This window comes from Telmatherina bonti (assembly GCF_933228915.1).
Source record: "Telmatherina bonti genome assembly, chromosome: 9".
Taxonomy (NCBI): Eukaryota; Metazoa; Chordata; class Actinopteri; order Atheriniformes; family Telmatherinidae; genus Telmatherina; species Telmatherina bonti.
The window spans coordinates 40,092,553-40,111,660 of record NC_136627.1 but is presented as its reverse complement, the minus strand read 5'-3'; the positions used below and the strand labels follow the sequence as shown (position 1 = coordinate 40,111,660).

At 51.8% G+C, this 19,108-nt stretch overlaps 1 protein-coding gene across 1 annotated transcript in view; it reads right to left on the bottom strand.

The window, feature by feature from the left end:
- Positions 1 to 13,338, bottom strand: part of LOC306760303 (protein Atg16l2-like) — a gene marked incomplete at its 5' end in the record, with an annotated part of 35,327 nt that extends 21,989 nt beyond the window's left edge. Inside the window, 2 exons of the mRNA XM_079246103.1 lie at positions 13,087 to 13,093; positions 13,205 to 13,338. Coding sequence (XP_079102229.1) covers positions 13,087 to 13,093; positions 13,205 to 13,338 — 141 coding nt within the window. The remainder of the gene's footprint in view (positions 1 to 13,086; positions 13,094 to 13,204) is intronic.
- Positions 13,339 to 19,108: the final 5,770 nt, after the last annotated feature.

Below are 19,108 nucleotides of genomic sequence, written 5' to 3'. Positions count from 1 at the left end.
GAAGACTCAGACCAGATGAAGACTCAGACCAGAGAAAGACTCAGACCAGATAAAGACTCAGACCAGATGAAGACTCAGACCAGATGAAGACTCAGACCAGAGGAAGACTCAGACCAGATGAAGACTCAGACCAGATAAAGACTCAGACAAAGAAAGACTCAGACCAGATAAAGACTCAGACAAAGAAGACTCAGACCAGATAAGACTCAGACCAATGAAAGACTCAGACCAGATGAAGACTCAGACCAGAGAAAGACTCAGACCAGATAAAGACTCAGACCAGATGAAGACTCAGACCAGATGAAGACTCAGACCAGATGAAGACTCAGACCAGAGGAAGACTCAGACCAGATAAAGACTCAGACAAAAGAAAGACTCAGACCAGATGAAGACTCAGACCAGATGAAGACTCAGACAAAGAAAGACTCAGACCAGATAAAGACTCAGACCAGATAAAGACTCAGACCAGAGGAAAGACTCAGACCAGAGAAAGACTCAGACCAGATGAAGACTCAGACCAGATGAAGACTCAGACCAGAGAAAGACTCAGACCAGATGAAGACTCAGACCAGATGAAGACTCAGACCAGAGGAAGACTCAGACCAGATAAAGACTCAGACAAAGAAAGACTCAGACCAGATGAAGACTCAGACCAGAGAAAGACTCAGACCAGATAAAGACTCAGACCAGATGAAGACTCAGACCAGATGAAGACTCAGACCAGAGAAAGACTCAGACCAGATGAAGACTCAGACCAGATAAAGACTCAGACCAGATGAAGACTCAGACCAGATGAAGACTCAGACCAGATGAAGACTCAGACCAGAGAAAGACTCAGACCAGATAAAGACTCAGACCAGATAAAGACTCAGACCAGATAAAGACTCAGACAAAAGAAAGACTCAGACCAGATGAAGACTCAGACCAGATGAAGACTCAGACCAGATGAAGACTCAGACCAGAGAAAGACTCAGACCAGATGAAGACTCAGACCAGAGAAAGACTCAGACCAGATGAAGACTCAGACAAAAGAAAGACTCAGACCAGATAAAGACTCAGACCAGAGGCAGACTCAGACCAGATGAAGACTCAGACCAGATGAAGACTCAGACCAGAGAAAGACTCAGACCAGATGAAGACTCAGACCAGAGGAAGACTCAGACCAGATAAAGACTCAGACCAGAGGAAGACTCAGACCAGATGAAGACTCAGACCAGATGATGACTCAGACCAAAGAAAGACTCAGACCAGAGAAAGACTCAGACCAGAGGAAGACTCAGACCAGATGAAGACTCAGACCAGATGAAGACTCAGACCAGATGAAGACTCAGACCAAAGAAAGACTCAGACAAAAGAAAGACTCAGACCAGATGAAGACTCAGACCAGAGAAAGACTCAGACCAGATGAAGACTCAGACCAGAGAAAGACTCAGACCAGATAAAGACTCAGACCAGATGAAGACTCAGACCAGATGAAGACTCAGACCAGAGGAAGACTCAGACCAGATGAAGACTCAGACCAGATAAAGACTCAGACAAAAGAAAGACTCAGACCAGATAAAGACTCAGACAAAAGAAAGACTCAGACCAGATAAAGACTCAGACAAAAGAAAGACTCAGACCAGATGAAGACTCAGACCAGAGAAAGACTCAGACCAGATAAAGACTCAGACCAGATGAAGACTCAGACCAGATGAAGATTCAGACCAGATGAAGACTCAGACCAGAGGAAGACTCAGACCAGATAAAGACTCAGACAAAAGAAAGACTCAGACCAGATGAAGACTCAGACCAGATGAAGACTCAGACCAAAGAAAGACTCAGACCAGATGAAGACTCAGACCAGAGAAAGACTCAGACCAGATAAAGACTCAGACCAGATGAAGACTCAGACCAGATGAAGACTCAGACCAGAGAAAGACTCAGACCAGATGAAGACTCAGACCAGAGGAAGACTCAGACCAGATAAAGACTCAGACCAGATGAAGACTCAGACCAGATGAAGACTCAGACCAGATGAAGACTCAGACCAGAGAAAGACTCAGACCAGATGAAGACTCAGACCAGAGAAAGACTCAGACCAGATGAAGACTCAGACCAGATGAAGACTCAGACCAGATGAAGACTCAGACCAGATAAAGACTCAGACCAGATGAAGACTCAGACCAGATGAAGACTCAGACCAGAGAAAGACTCAGACCAGATGAAGACTCAGACCAGAGAAAGACTCAGACCAGATGAAGACTCAGACCAGATAAAGACTCAGACCAGATGAAGACTCAGACCAGATGAAGACTCAGACCAGAGAAAGACTCAGACCAGATGAAGACTCAGACCAGATGAAGACTCAGACAAAAGAAAGACTCAGACCAGATGAAGACTCAGACCAGAGAAAGACTCAGACCAGATGAAGACTCAGACCAGAGGAAGACTCAGACCAGATAAAGACTCAGACCAGAGGAAGACTCAGACCAGATGAAGACTCAGACCAGATGATGACTCAGACCAAAGAAAGACTCAGACCAGAGAAAGACTCAGACCAGATGAAGACTCAGACCAAGAAAGACTCAGACCAGAGGAAGACTCAGACCAGATAAAGACTCAGACAAAAGAAAGACTCAGACCAGAGAAAGACTCAGACCAGATGAAGACTCAGACCAGATGAAGACTCAGACCAGAGAAAGACTCAGACCAGATAAAGACTCAGACCAGATGAAGACTCAGACCAGATGAAGACTCAGACCAGAGGAAGACTCAGACCAGATAAAGACACAGACAAAAGAAAGACTCAGACCAGATGAAGACTCAGACCAGAGAAAGACTCAGACCAGATAAAGACTCAGACCAGAGAAAGACTCAGACCAGATAAAGACTCAGACCAGATGAAGACTCAGACCAGATGAAGACTCAGACCAGAGGAAGACTCAGACCAGATGAAGACTCAGACCAGATAAAGACTCAGACAAAGAAAGACTCAGACCAGATAAAGACTCAGACAAAAGAAAGACTCAGACCAGATAAAGACTCAGACAAAAGAAAGACTCAGACCAGATGAAGACTCAGACCAGAGAAAGACTCAGACCAGATAAAGACTCAGACCAGATGAAGACTCAGACCAGATGAAGATTCAGACCAGATGAAGACTCAGACCAGAGGAAGACTCAGACCAGATAAAGACTCAGACAAAAGAAAGACTCAGACCAGATGAAGACTCAGACCAGATGAAGACTCAGACCAAAGAAAGACTCAGACCAGATGAAGACTCAGACCAGAGAAAGACTCAGACCAGATAAAGACTCAGACCAGATGAAGACTCAGACCAGATGAAGACTCAGACCAGAGAAAGACTCAGACCAGATGAAGACTCAGACCAGAGAAGACTCAGACCAGATAAAGACTCAGACCAGATGAAGACTCAGACCAGATGAAGACTCAGACCAGATGAAGACTCAGACCAGAGAAAGACTCAGACCAGATGAAGACTCAGACCAGAGAAAGACTCAGACCAGATGAAGACTCAGACCAGATGAAGACTCAGACCAGATGAAGACTCAGACCAGATAAAGACTCAGACCAGATGAAGACTCAGACCAGATGAAGACTCAGACCAGAGAAAGACTCAGACCAGATGAAGACTCAGACCAGAGAAAGACTCAGACCAGATGAAGACTCAGACCAGATAAAGACTCAGACCAGATGAAGACTCAGACCAGATGAAGACTCAGACCAGAGAAGACTCAGACCAGATGAAGACTCAGACCAGATGAAGACTCAGACAAAAGAAAGACTCAGACCAGATGAAGACTCAGACCAGATGAAGACTCAGACCAGAGAAAGACTCAGACCAGATGAAGACTCAGACCAGAGGAAGACTCAGACCAGATAAAGACTCAGACCAGAGGAAGACTCAGACCAGATGAAGACTCAGACCAGATGAAGACTCAGACCAGAAGAAAGACTCAGACCAGAGAAAGACTCAGACCAGATGAAGACTCAGACCAGAGAAAGACTCAGACCAGAGGAAGACTCAGACCAGATAAAGACTCAGACAAAGAAAGACTCAGACCAGAGAAAGACTCAGACCAGATGAAGACTCAGACCAGATGAAGACTCAGACCAGAGAAAGACTCAGACCAGATAAAGACTCAGACCAGATGAAGACTCAGACCAGATGAAGACTCAGACCAGAGGAAGACTCAGACCAGATAAAGACACAGACAAAAGAAAGACTCAGACCAGATGAAGACTCAGACCAGAGAAAGACTCAGACCAGATAAAGACTCAGACCAGATGAAGACTCAGACCAGATGAAGACTCAGACCAGATAAAGACTCAGACCAGATGAAGACTCAGACCAGATGAAGACTCAGACCAGATGAAGACTCAGACCAGATAAAGACTCAGACCAGATGAAGACTCAGACCAGATGAAGACTCAGACCAGAGAAAGACTCAGACCAGATGAAGACTCAGACCAGATAAAGACTCAGACCAGATGAAGACTCAGACCAGATGAAGACTCAGACCAGATGAAGACTCAGACCAGAGAAAGACTCAGACCAGATGAAGACTCAGACCAGATGAAGACTCAGACCAGATGAAGACTCAGACCAGAGAAAGACTCAGACCAGATGAAGACTCAGACCAGATGAAGACTCAGACCAAAGAAAGACTCAGACCAGAAGAAGACTCAGACCAGAGAAAGACTCAGACCAGATAAAGACTCAGACCAGATGAAGACTCAGACCAGATGAAGACTCAGACCAGATAAAGACTCAGACCAGATGAAGACTCAGACCAGATGAAGACTCAGACCAGATGAAGACTCAGACAAAAGAAAGACTCAGACCAGATGAAGACTCAGACCAGATGAAGACTCAGACCAGAGAAAGACTCAGACCAGATGAAGACTCAGACCAGATAAAGACTCAGACCAGATGAAGACTCAGACCAGAGAAAGACTCAGACCAGATGAAGACTCAGACCAGATGAAGACTCAGACAAAAGAAAGACTCAGACCAGATAAAGACTCAGACCAGATAAAGACTCAGACCAGAGGAAGACTCAGACCAGATGAAGACTCAGACCAGATGAAGACTCAGACCAGATGAAGACTCAGACCAGAGAAAGACTCAGACCAGATAAAGACTCAGACCAGATGAAGACTCAGACCAGATGAAGACTCAGACCAGAGAAAGACTCAGACCAGATGAAGACTCAGACCAGAGAAAGACTCAGACCAGATGAAGACTCAGACCAGAGAAAGACTCAGACCAGATAAAGACTCAGACCAGATGAAGACTCAGACCAGATGAAGACTCAGACCAGAGATAGACTCAGACCAGATGAAGACTCAGACCAGATAAAGACTCAGACCAGATGAAGACTCAGACCAGATGAAGACTCAGACCAGATGAAGACTCAGACCAGAGAAAGACTCAGACCAGATGAAGACTCAGACCAGATGAAGACTCAGACCAGAAAAAGACTCAGACCAGATGAAGACTCAGACCAGATGAAGACTCAGACCAGAGAAAGACTCAGACCAGATGAAGACTCAGACCAGATGAAGACTCAGACAAAAGAAAGACTCAGACCAGATGAAGACTCAGACCAGATGAAGACTCAGACCAGAGAAAGACTCAGACCAGATGAAGACTCAGACCAGATAAAGACTCAGACCAGATGAAGACTCAGACCAGAGAAAGACTCAGACCAGATGAAGACTCAGACCAGATGAAGACTCAGACAAAAGAAAGACTCAGACCAGATAAAGACTCAGACCAGATAAAGACTCAGACCAGAGGAAGACTCAGACCAGATGAAGACTCAGACCAGATGAAGACTCAGACCAGATGAAGACTCAGACCAGAAAAGACTCAGACCAGATGAAGACTCAGACCAGATGAAGACTCAGACCAGAGAAAGACTCAGACCAGATGAAGACTCAGACCAGATGAAGACTCAGACCAGAGAAAGACTCAGACCAGATGAAGACTCAGACCAGAGAAAGACTCAGACCAGATGAAGACTCAGACCAGAGGAAGACTCAGACCAGATGAAGACTCAGACCAAAGAAAGACTCAGACCAGATAAAGACTCAGACAAAAGAAAGACTCAGACCAGATGAAGACTCAGACCAGATGAAGACTCAGACCAGAGAAAGACTCAGACCAGAGAAAGACTCAGACCAGATGAAGACTCAGACCAGATGAAGACTCAGACCAGATGAAGACTCAGACCAGAGAAAGACTCAGACCAGATGAAGACTCAGACCAGATGAAGACTCAGACCAGAAAAAGACTCAGACCAGATGAAGACTCAGACCAGATGAAGACTCAGACCAGAGAAAGACTCAGACCAGATGAAGACTCAGACCAGAGAAAGACTCAGACCAGATGAAGACTCAGACCAGAGGAAGACTCAGACCAGATGAAGACTCAGACCAGATAAAGACTCAGACCAGATAAAGACTCAGACAAAAGAAAGACTCAGACCAGATGAAGACTCAGACCAGATGAAGACTCAGACCAGATGAAGACTCAGACCAGATAAAGACTCAGACCAGATGAAGACTCAGACCAGATAAAGACTCAGACCAGATGAAGACTCAGACCAGATGAAGACTCAGACCAGATGAAGACTCAGACAAGAGAAAGACTCAGACCAAAGAAAGACTCAGACCAGATAAAGACTCAGACCAGATGAAGACTCAGACCAGAGAAAGACTCAGACCAGATGAAGACTCAGACCAGATGAAGACTCAGACCAGAGAAAGACTCAGACCAGATAAAGACTCAGACCAGATGAAGACTCAGACCAGATGAAGACTCAGACCAGAGAAAGACTCAGACCAGATAAAGACTCAGACCAGATGAAGACTCAGACCAGATGAAGACTCAGACCAGAGAAAGACTCAGACCAGATGAAGACTCAGACCAGAGGAAGACTCAGACCAGAGAAAGACTCAGACCAGATAAAGACTCAGACCAGATGAAGACTCAGACCAGATGAAGACTCAGACCAGAGATAGACTCAGACCAGATGAAGACTCAGACCAGATAAAGACTCAGACCAGATGAAGACTCAGACCAGATGAAGACTCAGACCAGATGAAGACTCAGACCAGAGAAAGACTCAGACCAGATGAAGACTCAGACCAGATGAAGACTCAGACCAGAGAAAGACTCAGACCAGATGAAGACTCAGACCAGATGAAGACTCAGACCAGATAAAGACTCAGACCAGATGAAGACTCAGACCAGAAAAAGACTCAGACCAGATGAAGACTCAGACCAGATGAAGACTCAGACCAGATGAAGACTCAGACCAGAGAAAGACTCAGACCAGATAAAGACTCAGACCAGATGAAGACTCAGACCAGATGAAGACTCAGACCAGATGAAGACTCAGACCAGAAAAAGACTCAGACCAGATGAAGACTCAGACCAGATGAAGACTCAGACCAGAGAAAGACTCAGACCAGATGAAGACTCAGACCAGAGAAAGACTCAGACCAGATGAAGACTCAGACCAGATGAAGACTCAGACCAGATGAAGACTCAGACCAGAAAAAGACTCAGACCAGATGAAGACTCAGACCAGATGAAGACTCAGACCAGATGAAGACTCAGACCAGAGAAAGACTCAGACCAGATAAAGACTCAGACCAGATGAAGACTCAGACCAGATGAAGACTCAGACCAGAGATAGACTCAGACCAGATGAAGACTCAGACCAGATAAAGACTCAGCCCAGATGAAGACTCAGACCAGATGAAGACTCAGACCAGATGAAGACTCAGACCAGATAAAGACTCAGACCAGATGAAGACTCAGACCAGAGGAAGACTCAGACCAGATGAAGACTCAGACCAGATGAAGACTCAGACCAGATGAAGACTCAGACCAGATAAAGACTCAGACCAGATAAAGTCTCAGACAAAAGAAAGACTCAGACCAGATGAAGACTCAGACCAGATGAAGACTCAGACCAGAGAAAGACTCAGACCAGAGAAAGACTCAGACCAGATGAAGACTCAGACCAGATGAAGACTCAGACCAGATGAAGACTCAGACCAGATGAAGACTCAGACCAGATAAAGACTCAGACCAGATGAAGACTCAGACCAGATAAAGACTCAGACCAGATGAAGACTCAGACCAAAGAAAGACTCAGACCAGATAAAGACTCAGACCAGATGAAGACTCAGACCAGAGAAAGACTCAGACCAGATGAAGACTCAGACCAGATGAAGACTCAGACAAAAGAAAGACTCAGACCAGATAAAGACTCAGACCAGAGGCAGACTCAGACCAGATGAAGACTCAGACCAGAGAAAGACTCAGACCAGATAAAGACTCAGACCAGAGGAAGACTCAGACCAGATGAAGACTCAGACCAGATGATGACTCAGACCAAAGAAAGACTCAGACCAGAGAAAGACTCAGACCAGATGAAGACTCAGACCAAAGAAAGACTCAGACCAGAGGAAGACTCAGACCAGATAAAGACTCAGACAAAAGAAAGACTCAGACCAGATGAAGACTCAGACCAGAGAAAGACTCAGACCAGATGAAGACTCAGACCAGATGAAGACTCAGACCAGAGAAAGACTCAGACCAGATGAAGACTCAGACAAAAGAAAGACTCAGACCAGATAAAGACTCAGACCAGAGGCAGACTCAGACCAGATGAAGACTCAGACCAGAGAAAGACTCAGACCAGATAAAGACTCAGACCAGATGAAGACTCAGACCAGATGAAGACTCAGACCAGAGAAAGACTCAGACCAGATAAAGACTCAGACCAGATGAAGACTCAGACCAGATGAAGACTCAGACCAGAGATAGACTCAGACCAGATGAAGACTCAGACCAGATAAAGACTCAGACCAGATGAAGACTCAGACCAGATGAAGACTCAGACCAGATGAAGACTCAGACCAGATGAAGACTCAGACCAGAAAAAGACTCAGACCAGATGAAGACTCAGACCAGATGAAGACTCAGACCAGAGAAAGACTCAGACCAGATGAAGACTCAGACCAGAGAAAGACTCAGACCAGATGAAGACTCAGACCAGAGGAAGACTCAGACCAGATGAAGACTCAGACCAGATAAAGACTCAGACCAGATGAAGACTCAGACCAGATGAAGACTCAGACCAGATGAAGACTCAGACCAGATGAAGACTCAGACCAGATAAAGACTCAGACCAGATAAAGACTCAGACAAAAGAAAGACTCAGACCAGATGAAGACTCAGACCAGATGAAGACTCAGACCAGAGAAAGACTCAGACCAGAGAAAGACTCAGACCAGATGAAGACTCAGACCAGATGAAGACTCAGACCAGAGATAGACTCAGACCAGATGAAGACTCAGACCAGATAAAGACTCAGCCCAGATGAAGACTCAGACCAGATGAAGACTCAGACCAGATGAAGACTCAGACCAGATAAAGACTCAGACCAGATGAAGACTCAGACCAGAGGAAGACTCAGACCAGATGAAGACTCAGACCAGATGAAGACTCAGACCAGATGAAGACTCAGACCAGATAAAGACTCAGACCAGATGAAGTCTCAGACAAAAGAAAGACTCAGACCAGATGAAGACTCAGACCAGATGAAGACTCAGACCAGAGAAAGACTCAGACCAGAGAAAGACTCAGACCAGATAAAGACTCAGACCAGATGAAGACTCAGACCAGATGAAGACTCAGACCAGATGAAGACTCAGACCAGATGAAGACTCAGACCAAAGAAAGACTCAGACCAGATAAAGACTCAGACCAGATGAAGACTCAGACCAGATGAAGACTCAGACCAGATGAAGACTCAGACCAGATGAAGACTCAGACCAGATAAAGACTCAGACCAGATGAAGACTCAGACCAAAGAAAGACTCAGACCAGATAAAGACTCAGACCAGATGAAGACTCAGACCAGAGAAAGACTCAGACCAGATGAAGACTCAGACCAGATGAAGACTCAGACAAAAGAAAGACTCAGACCAGATAAAGACTCAGACCAGAGGCAGACTCAGACCAGATGAAGACTCAGACCAGAGAAAGACTCAGACCAGATAAAGACTCAGACCAGAGGAAGACTCAGACCAGATGAAGACTCAGACCAGATGATGACTCAGACCAAAGAAAGACTCAGACCAGAGAAAGACTCAGACCAGATGAAGACTCAGACCAAAGAAAGACTCAGACCAGAGGAAGACTCAGACCAGATAAAGACTCAGACAAAAGAAAGACTCAGACCAGATGAAGACTCAGACCAGAGAAAGACTCAGACCAGATGAAGACTCAGACCAGATGAAGACTCAGACCAGAGAAAGACTCAGACCAGATGAAGACTCAGACCAGAGAAAGACTCAGACCAGATAAAGACTCAGACCAGATGAAGACTCAGACCAGATGAAGACTCAGACCAGAGAAAGACTCAGACCAGATAAAGACTCAGACCAGATGAAGACTCAGACCAGATGAAGACTCAGACCAGAGATAGACTCAGACCAGATGAAGACTCAGACCAGATAAAGACTCAGACCAGATGAAGACTCAGACCAGATGAAGACTCAGACCAGATGAAGACTCAGACCAGATGAAGACTCAGACCAGAAAAAGACTCAGACCAGATGAAGACTCAGACCAGATGAAGACTCAGACCAGAGAAAGACTCAGACCAGATGAAGACTCAGACCAGAGAAAGACTCAGACCAGATGAAGACTCAGACCAGAGGAAGACTCAGACCAGATGAAGACTCAGACCAGATAAAGACTCAGACCAGATGAAGACTCAGACCAGATGAAGACTCAGACCAGATGAAGACTCAGACCAGATGAAGACTCAGACCAGATAAAGACTCAGACCAGATAAAGACTCAGACAAAAGAAAGACTCAGACCAGATGAAGACTCAGACCAGATGAAGACTCAGACCAGAGAAAGACTCAGACCAGAGAAAGACTCAGACCAGATGAAGACTCAGACCAGATGAAGACTCAGACCAGATGAAGACTCAGACCAGATGAAGACTCAGACCAGAAAAAGACTCAGACCAGATGGACTCTTGCCTGTACAGCTCTCCGAGTTAACCAACATAATAGCTTCATCTAAACCGTCAACCTGTGTTTTAGACCCCATCCCAACCAGATTATTCAAGGAAATATGTTTCCTAATCAATACATCTGTACTGGACCTGATCAATTCATCTCCACTAACAGGATATGTACCTCAATATGTTAAGACAGCTGTAATTAAACCATTGCTTAAAAAACCAACTCTGGATCCAGGAGTTTTAGCTAATTATAGACCAATATCTAATCTCCCCTTCTGGTCTAAAGCTCTGGAGAAAACAGTTTCAACCCAACTATGTTCCTATCTGAGCAGAAACAATCTGAAGAGTTCCAGTCAGGATTTAGAGCTCATCATAGCACAGAGACAGCACTGGTGAAAGTCTAATGATCTTCTCATGGCCTCAGATAAAGGACTTCTGTCTGGACTCATTCTTTTAGATCTCAGTGCTGCATTCGACACTATTGATCACAATATTCTGCTACAGAGGCTGGAACATGTTATTGGGATTAAAGGGACCGCATTAGACTGGTTCCAGTCAGATTTATCTGATAGATTTCAGTTTGTAAATGTAAATGATGAGTCTTCCTCACACACCAGGGTAAGTCATGGAGTTCCTCAGGGTTCTGTACTTGGACCAATATTTTTCACATTATACATGCTTCCCTTAGGAAATATCACCAGGCAGCATGGTATAAATGTTCATTTCTATGTGGATGACACTCAGATCTACCTCTCCATGAAGCCAGATGAAACCAATCAGTTTCTTAGATTACAAAGACGTCTTACAGACATCAAGACCTGGATGACTCTGAATTTTCTCCTTTTAAACTCAGACAAGACAGAGGTCGTTATCTTCAGGCTGAAAAACTTAGAACATTATCCAGTTATGTAATTAATCTGGATGGCATTAATCTGGCCTCCAGTACCACTGTGAGGAATCTTGGAGTCATTATTGACCAGGACTTGTCTTTTAGATCACATGTAAAACAGGTTTCTAGAACTGCCTTCTTCCACCTGCGTAATATTGCAAAAATTAGGAGCATCTTGTCTCAGAAAGATGCAGAAAAATGAGTCCATGCCTTTATTAAGCTCGTTCCATCCTCCAGGAGAAGCAAGAACTGAGTTCTACTGTTCTTGAGGCTGCAAGAACAAGAAAAAACGTCTTGTTCGGCAGGTCCATCCATCCTCCAGGAGAAGCAGGTCTGCAGTGGGGAGGGGTCACTGCGGGGGGGCGATGTCTGCTTTATGTGCAATGAACCCGGTTGTTACCTCCGCCGAGGAGGTTGTTTCCCCGGCGTCTTTTTGCTCAAGATAACTTAAAAGGTTACGGAGGGATTTTATAAATATTTCAAGAGTTGTTGCAAATGTAAAAATGAATATATATATATATATATATATATATATATATATATATATATATATATATATATATATATATATATATATATATATATATATATATACAACCTCCACCAAGCACAATGTTAAAGAATCCTTTTAAAACATTCCTGGATCCATATATTCCTGGTGTCAAACTCCAGTCCTCGAGGGTCAGAATCCGGCAGGTTTTTGTTGTTTCCTTCAACACAGCTGATTCTAATCAAATGGATCCAGCAGCTTCTTGTCAACCTTTTTATCAGTTTCAATAAGGTGTGCTGGAGCATGGAGACAACTAAAACCTGCAGGATACCGGCCCTCGAGGACTGGAGTTTGACACCTGTGCTCCTAAATCAAACTGGTTTCCATGAACTTTGATCCTCTGCAGCTGCAGAAACAGCCGCCTGATCAGCTGGGATCAATGACCTGTCTGCAGAGTTTAAAGTGAGGCAGAGCAGCAGCTTAGATGTTCTCCTGCTACAACCGTGGAGCAAGCCGTTCCTGCTGTTTGCTCCACTTCAATCTGATTGTTTAAACGGCGACTTTAACAACCAGGAGGTGCTGGGAGGAGGAGCGACGCCAGGCGGAGCAGCTGAGGAGGCCAATGCTCCTTGTCCTCACCTCCGTCCTGGAAAGAGAAAGAAAACAGACGTAAACCTGCAGAGATGTCCAGCTGTAGAGGAACATCCGATGAAAACCACGTTCAGTTTCCGCCTGGAAGCAGCAGAGAAGAAGAAACCTGCAGCGTGAGAAGATCTCTGGTTCTCCCTCATCATCCTCTGCTGCACCTCCTTTAAACTCTCCTCCTGATGCTGATTGGTTGCAGAGGAAGGCGGGCCAAGAGACAACGCCCCAAGCCCGCATCAGAGCCATGCCGTCACATGACCACACATACCACAGTGACGTGATGTAACGCCCCGCCTGCATTCAGGCCAGCCAGCTCTAAAGTACTGGTCCCAGTTCTGGACCGGTTGCTGGGAGGAGGTCTGAACCAGGAAGCGGACTGCAAAGCAAAGTGCAATGTGGATAAACACATGGTGTTTGCGTGGTGGACTCAGGGTGAAGAACTTTTTCAATCTAATCCTCATTATTATGACTGTGCTGGTCCTCGGGACACCGGCTGACCCGTCGAGGCACACTAAGGTCCGGTCTGCAAGAGAAGAGGGAAACAAGATGTTTCAGAGTAAAAATGGACTTTGATCTGATTGGACCACAGAACGTGGAACACGGTGGTGGAGCCATCGTGCTGGGGGGCGATGGAGGCATCGTGCTGGGGGGCGGTGGAGGCATCGTGCTGGGGGGCGATGGAGGCATCGTGCTGGGGGGCGGTGGAGGCATCGTGCTGGGGGGCGGTGGAGGCATCGTGCTGGGGGGCGGTGGAGGCATCGTGCTGGGGGGCGATGGAGGCATCGTGCTGGGGGGCGGTGGAGGCATCGTGCTGGGGGGTGGTGGAGGCATCGTGCTGGGGGGCGGTGGAGGCATCGTGCTGGGGGGTGATGGAGGCATCGTGCTGGGGGGCGGTGGAGGCATCGTGCTGGGGGGCGATGGAGGCATCGTGCTGGGGGGCGGTGGAGGCATCGTGCTGGGGGACGGTGGAGGCATCATGATACGGGACGGTGGAGGCATCGTGCTGGGGGACGGTGGAGGCATCATGATACGGGACGGTGGAGGCATCGTGCTGGGGGGCGATGGAGGCATCATGATACGGGACGGTGGAGGCATCATGATACGGGACGGTGGGGGCATCGTGCTGGGGGGCGGTGGAGGCATCGTGCTGGGGGACGGTGGAGGCATCGTGCTGGGGGGCGATGGAGGCATCGTGCTGGGGGGCGGTGGAGGCATCGTGCTGGGGGGCGATGGAGGCATCGTGCTGGGGGGCGGTGGAGGCATCGTGCTGGGGGACGGTGGAGGCATCATGATACGGGACGGTGGAGGCATCGTGCTGGGGGACGGTGGAGGCATCGTGCTGGGGGGCGATGGAGGCATCATGATACGGGACGGTGGAGGCATCATGATACGGGACGGTGGGGGCATCGTGCTGGGGGACGGTGGAGGCATCATGATACGGGACGGTGGAGGCATCATGATCCGGGACGGTGGAGGCATCGTGCTGGGGGACGGTGGAGGCATCATGATACGGGACGGTGGGGGCATCGTGCTGGGGGACGGTGGAGGCATCATGATACGGGACGGTGGGGGCATCGTGCTGGGGGACGGTGGAGGCATCATGATACGAGACGGTGGGGGCATCATGATACGGGACGGTGGAGGCATCGTGCTGGGGGGCGGTGGAGGCATCGTGCTGGGGGGCGATGGAGGCATCGTGCTGGGGGGCGGTGGAGGCATCGTGCTGGGGGGCGGTGGAGGCATCGTGCTGGGGGGCGGTGGAGGCATCGTGCTGGGGGGCGGTGGAGGCATTGTGCTGGGGGACGGTGGAGGCATCGTGCTGGGGGGCGATGGAGGCATCGTGCTGGGGGGCGGTGGAGGCATCGTGCTGGGGGGCGATGGAGGCATCGTGCTGGGGGGCGGTGGAGGCATCATGATACGGGACGGTGAAGGTAATCGTGTTTGGGGGACGGTGGAGGAATCGTGCTGGGGGACGGTGGGGGCATCGTGCTGGGGGACGGTGGAGGCATCGTGCTGGGGGACGGTGGGGGCATCGTGCTGGGGGACAGTGGAGGCATCGTGCTGGGGGACGGTGGAGGCATCATGATATGAGACGGTGGAGGCATCATGATACGGGACGGTGGAGGCATCATGATACGGGACGGTGGAGGCATCGTGCTGGGGGACGGTGGAGGCATCATGATACGGGACGGTGGGGGCATCGTGCTGGGGGACGGTGGAGGCATCATGATACGAGACGGTGGGGGCATCATGATACGGGACGGTGGAGGCATCGTGCTGGGGGACGGTGGAGGCATCATGATACGGGACGGTGGGGGCATCGTGCTGGGGGACGGTGGAGGCACTGTGCTGGGGGGCGGTGGAGGCATCGTGCTGGGGGGACGGTGGGGGCATCGTGCTGGGGGACGGTGGAGGCATCATGATACGGGACGGTGGGGGCATCGTGCTGGGGGACGGTGGAGGCATCATGATACGGGACGGTGGGGGCATCGTGCTGGGGGATGGTGGAGGCATCATGATACGGGACAGTGGAGGCATCATGATACGGGACGGTGGGGGAATCGTGCTGGGGGACGGGGGGGGCATCGTGCTGGGGGACGGTGGAGGCATCGTGCTGGGGGACGGGGGGGGCATCATGCTGGGGGACGATGGAGGCATCATGATACGGGACGGTGGGGGCATCATGTTTGGGGACGGTGGGGGCATCATGATACGGGACGGTGGGGGCATCGTGCTGGGGGACGGTGGAGGCATCGTGCTGGGGGACGGTGGAGACATCGTGCTGGGGGACGGTGGAGACATCGTGCTGGGGGACGGTGGAGACATCGTGCTGGGGGATGGTGGAGGCATCGTGATACGGGACGGTGGAGGCATCGTGCTGGGGGACGGTGGAGGCATCATGATACGGGACGGTGGAGGCATCATGATACGGGACGGTGGGGGCATCGTGCTGGGGGACGGTGGAGGCATCATGATACGGGACGGTGGAGGAATCGTGCTGGGGGACGGTGGGGGCATCGTGCTGGGGGACGGTGGGGGCATCGTGCTGGGGGACGGTGGAGGCATCGTGCTGGGGGACGGTGGGGGCATCGTGCTGGGGGACAGTGGAGGCATCGTGCTGGGGGACGGTGGAGGCATCATGATACGGGACGGTGGGGGCATCATGATACGGGACGGTGGAGGCATCGTGCTGGGGGACGGTGGGGGCATCATGATACGGGACGGTGGGGGCATCATGATACGGGACGGTGGAGGCATCGTGCTGGGGGACGGTGGGGGCATCATGATACGGGACGGTGGGGGCATCGTGCTGGGGGACGGTGGAGGAATCGTGCTGGGGGACGGTGGGGGCATCGTGCTGGGGGACGGTGGAGATATCGTGCTGGGGGACGGTGGGGGCATCGTGCTGGGGGACGGTGGGGGCATCGTGCTGGGGGACGGTGGGGGCATCGTGCTGGGGGACAGTGGAGGAATCGTGCTGGGGGACGGTGGAGGCATCGTGATACGGGACGGTGGAGGCATCATGATACGGGACGGTGGAGGCATCGTGCTGGGGGGCGGTGGGGGCATCGTGCTGGGGGGCGGTGGGGGCATCGTGCTGGGGGGCGGTGGAGGCATCGTGCTGGGGGGCGGTGGAGGCATCGTGCTGGGGGACGGTGGAGGAATCATGATACGGGACGGTGGAGGCATCTGATACGTGACGGTGGGGGCATCATGATACGGGACGGTGGAGGCATCGTGCTGGGGGACGGTGGGGGCATCGTGCTGGGGGGCGGTGGGGGCATCGTGCTGGGGGGCGGTGGAGGCATCGTGCTGGGGGGCGGTGGAGGCATCGTGATACGGGACGGTGGAGGAATCATGATACGGGACGGTGGAGGCATCTGATACGTGACGGTGGGGGCATCATGATACGGGACGGTGGAGGCATCTTGATACGGGACGGTGGGGGCATCGTGCTGGGGGACGGTGGAGGCATCGTGCTGGGGGACGGGGGAGGCATCGTGCTGGGGGACGGGGGAGGCATCGTGCTGGGGGGCGGTGGGGGCATCGTGCTGGGGGGCGGTGGGGGCATCGTGCTGGGGGGCGGTGGAGGCATCGTGATACGGGACGGTGGAGGAATCATGCTGGGGGGAGGTGGAGGCATCGTGCTGGGGGGCGGTGGAGGCATCGTGATACGGGACGGTGGAGGAATCATGCTGGGGGGCAGTGGAGGCATCGTGCTGGGGGGCGGTGGAGGCATCGTGCTGGGGGGCGGTGGAGGCATCGTGCTGGGGGGCGGTGGAGGCATCGTGCTGGGGGGCGGTGGAGGCATCGTGTTGGGGGACGGTGGAGGCATCGTGATACGGGACGGTGGAGGAATCATGCTGGGGGGCGGTGGAGGCATCGTGCTGGGGGGCGGTGGAGGCATCGTGCTGGGGGGCGGTGGAGGCATCGTGCTGGGGGACGGTGGAGGCATCGTGATACGGGACGGTGGAGGAATCATGATACGGGACGGTGGAGGCATCATGATACGGGACGGTGGAGGCATCGTGCTGGGGGGCGGTGGAGGCATCGTGCTGGGGGGCGGTGGGGGCATCGTGCTGGGGGGCGGTGGAGGCATCGTGCTGGGGGGCGGTGGAGGCATCGTGCTGGGGGACGGTGGAGGCATCATGATACGGGACGGTGGAGGCATCGTGCTGGGGGATGGCGGAGGCATCATGATACGGGACGGTGGGGGCATCGTGCTGGGGGACGGTGGGGGCATCGTGCTGGGGGGCGGTGGAGGCATCGTGCTGGGGGACGGTGGGGGCATCGTGCTGGGGGACGGTGGAGGCATCATGATACAGGACGGTGGGGGCATCATGAAACGGTACGGTGGAGGCATCGTGCTGGGGGACGGTGGGGGCATCGTGTTTGGGGACGGTGGAGGCATCGTGCTGGGGGGCGGTGGAGGCATCTTGCTGGGGGGCGGTGGAGGCATCGTGCTGGGGGACGGTGGAGGCATCATGATACGGGACGGTGGAGGCATCGTGCTGGGGGACGGTGGGGGCATCATGATACGGGACGGTGGAGGCATCATGATACGGGACGGTGGAGGCATCGTGCTGGGGGACGGTGGAGGCATCGTGCTGGGGGACGGTGGGGGCATCGTGCTGGGGGACGGTGGAGGCATCGTGCTGGGGGACGGTGGGGGCATCGTGTTTGGGGACGGTGGGGGCATCGTGCTGGGGGGCGGTGGAGGCATCGTGCTGGGGGACGGTGGAGGAATCATGATACGGGACGGTGGAGGCATCATGAAACGGTACGGTGGAGGCATCGTGCTGGGGGACGGTGGGGGCATCGTGTTTGGGGACGGTGGAGGCATCGTGCTGGGGGACGGTGGAGGCATCGTGCTGGGGGACGGTGGGGGCATCGTGCTGGGGGGCGGTGGAGGCATCTTGCTGGGGGGCGGTGGAGGCATCGTGCTGGGGGACGGTGGAGGCATCATGATACGGGACGGTGGAGGCATCATGATACGGGACGGTGGGGGCATTGTGCTGGGGGACGGTGGGGGCATGGTGCTGGGGGGCGGTGGGGGCATCGTGCTGGGGGGCGGTGGAGGCATCGTGCTGGGGGGCGGTGGAGGCATTGTGCTGGGGGACGGTGGAGGAATCATGATACGGGATGGTGGAGGCATCATGATACGGGACGGGGGGGGCATCGTGCTGGGGGACGGTGGAGGCATCGTGCTGGGGGGCGGTGGAGGCATCGTGCTGGGGGACGGTGGAGGCATCGTGCTGGGGGGCGGTGGGGGCATCGTGCTGGGGGGCGGTGGAGGCATCTTGCTGGGGGGCGGTGGAGGCATAGTGCTGGGGGACGGTGGAGGCATCGTGCTGGGGGACGGTGGAGGCATCGTGCTGGGGGACGGTGGAGGCATCATGATACTGGACGGTGGGGGAATCGTGCTGGGGGACGGTGGGGGCATCGTGTTGGGGGACGGTGGGGGCATCGTGTTGGGGGACGGTGGGGGCATCATGCTGGGGGACGGTGGGGGCAT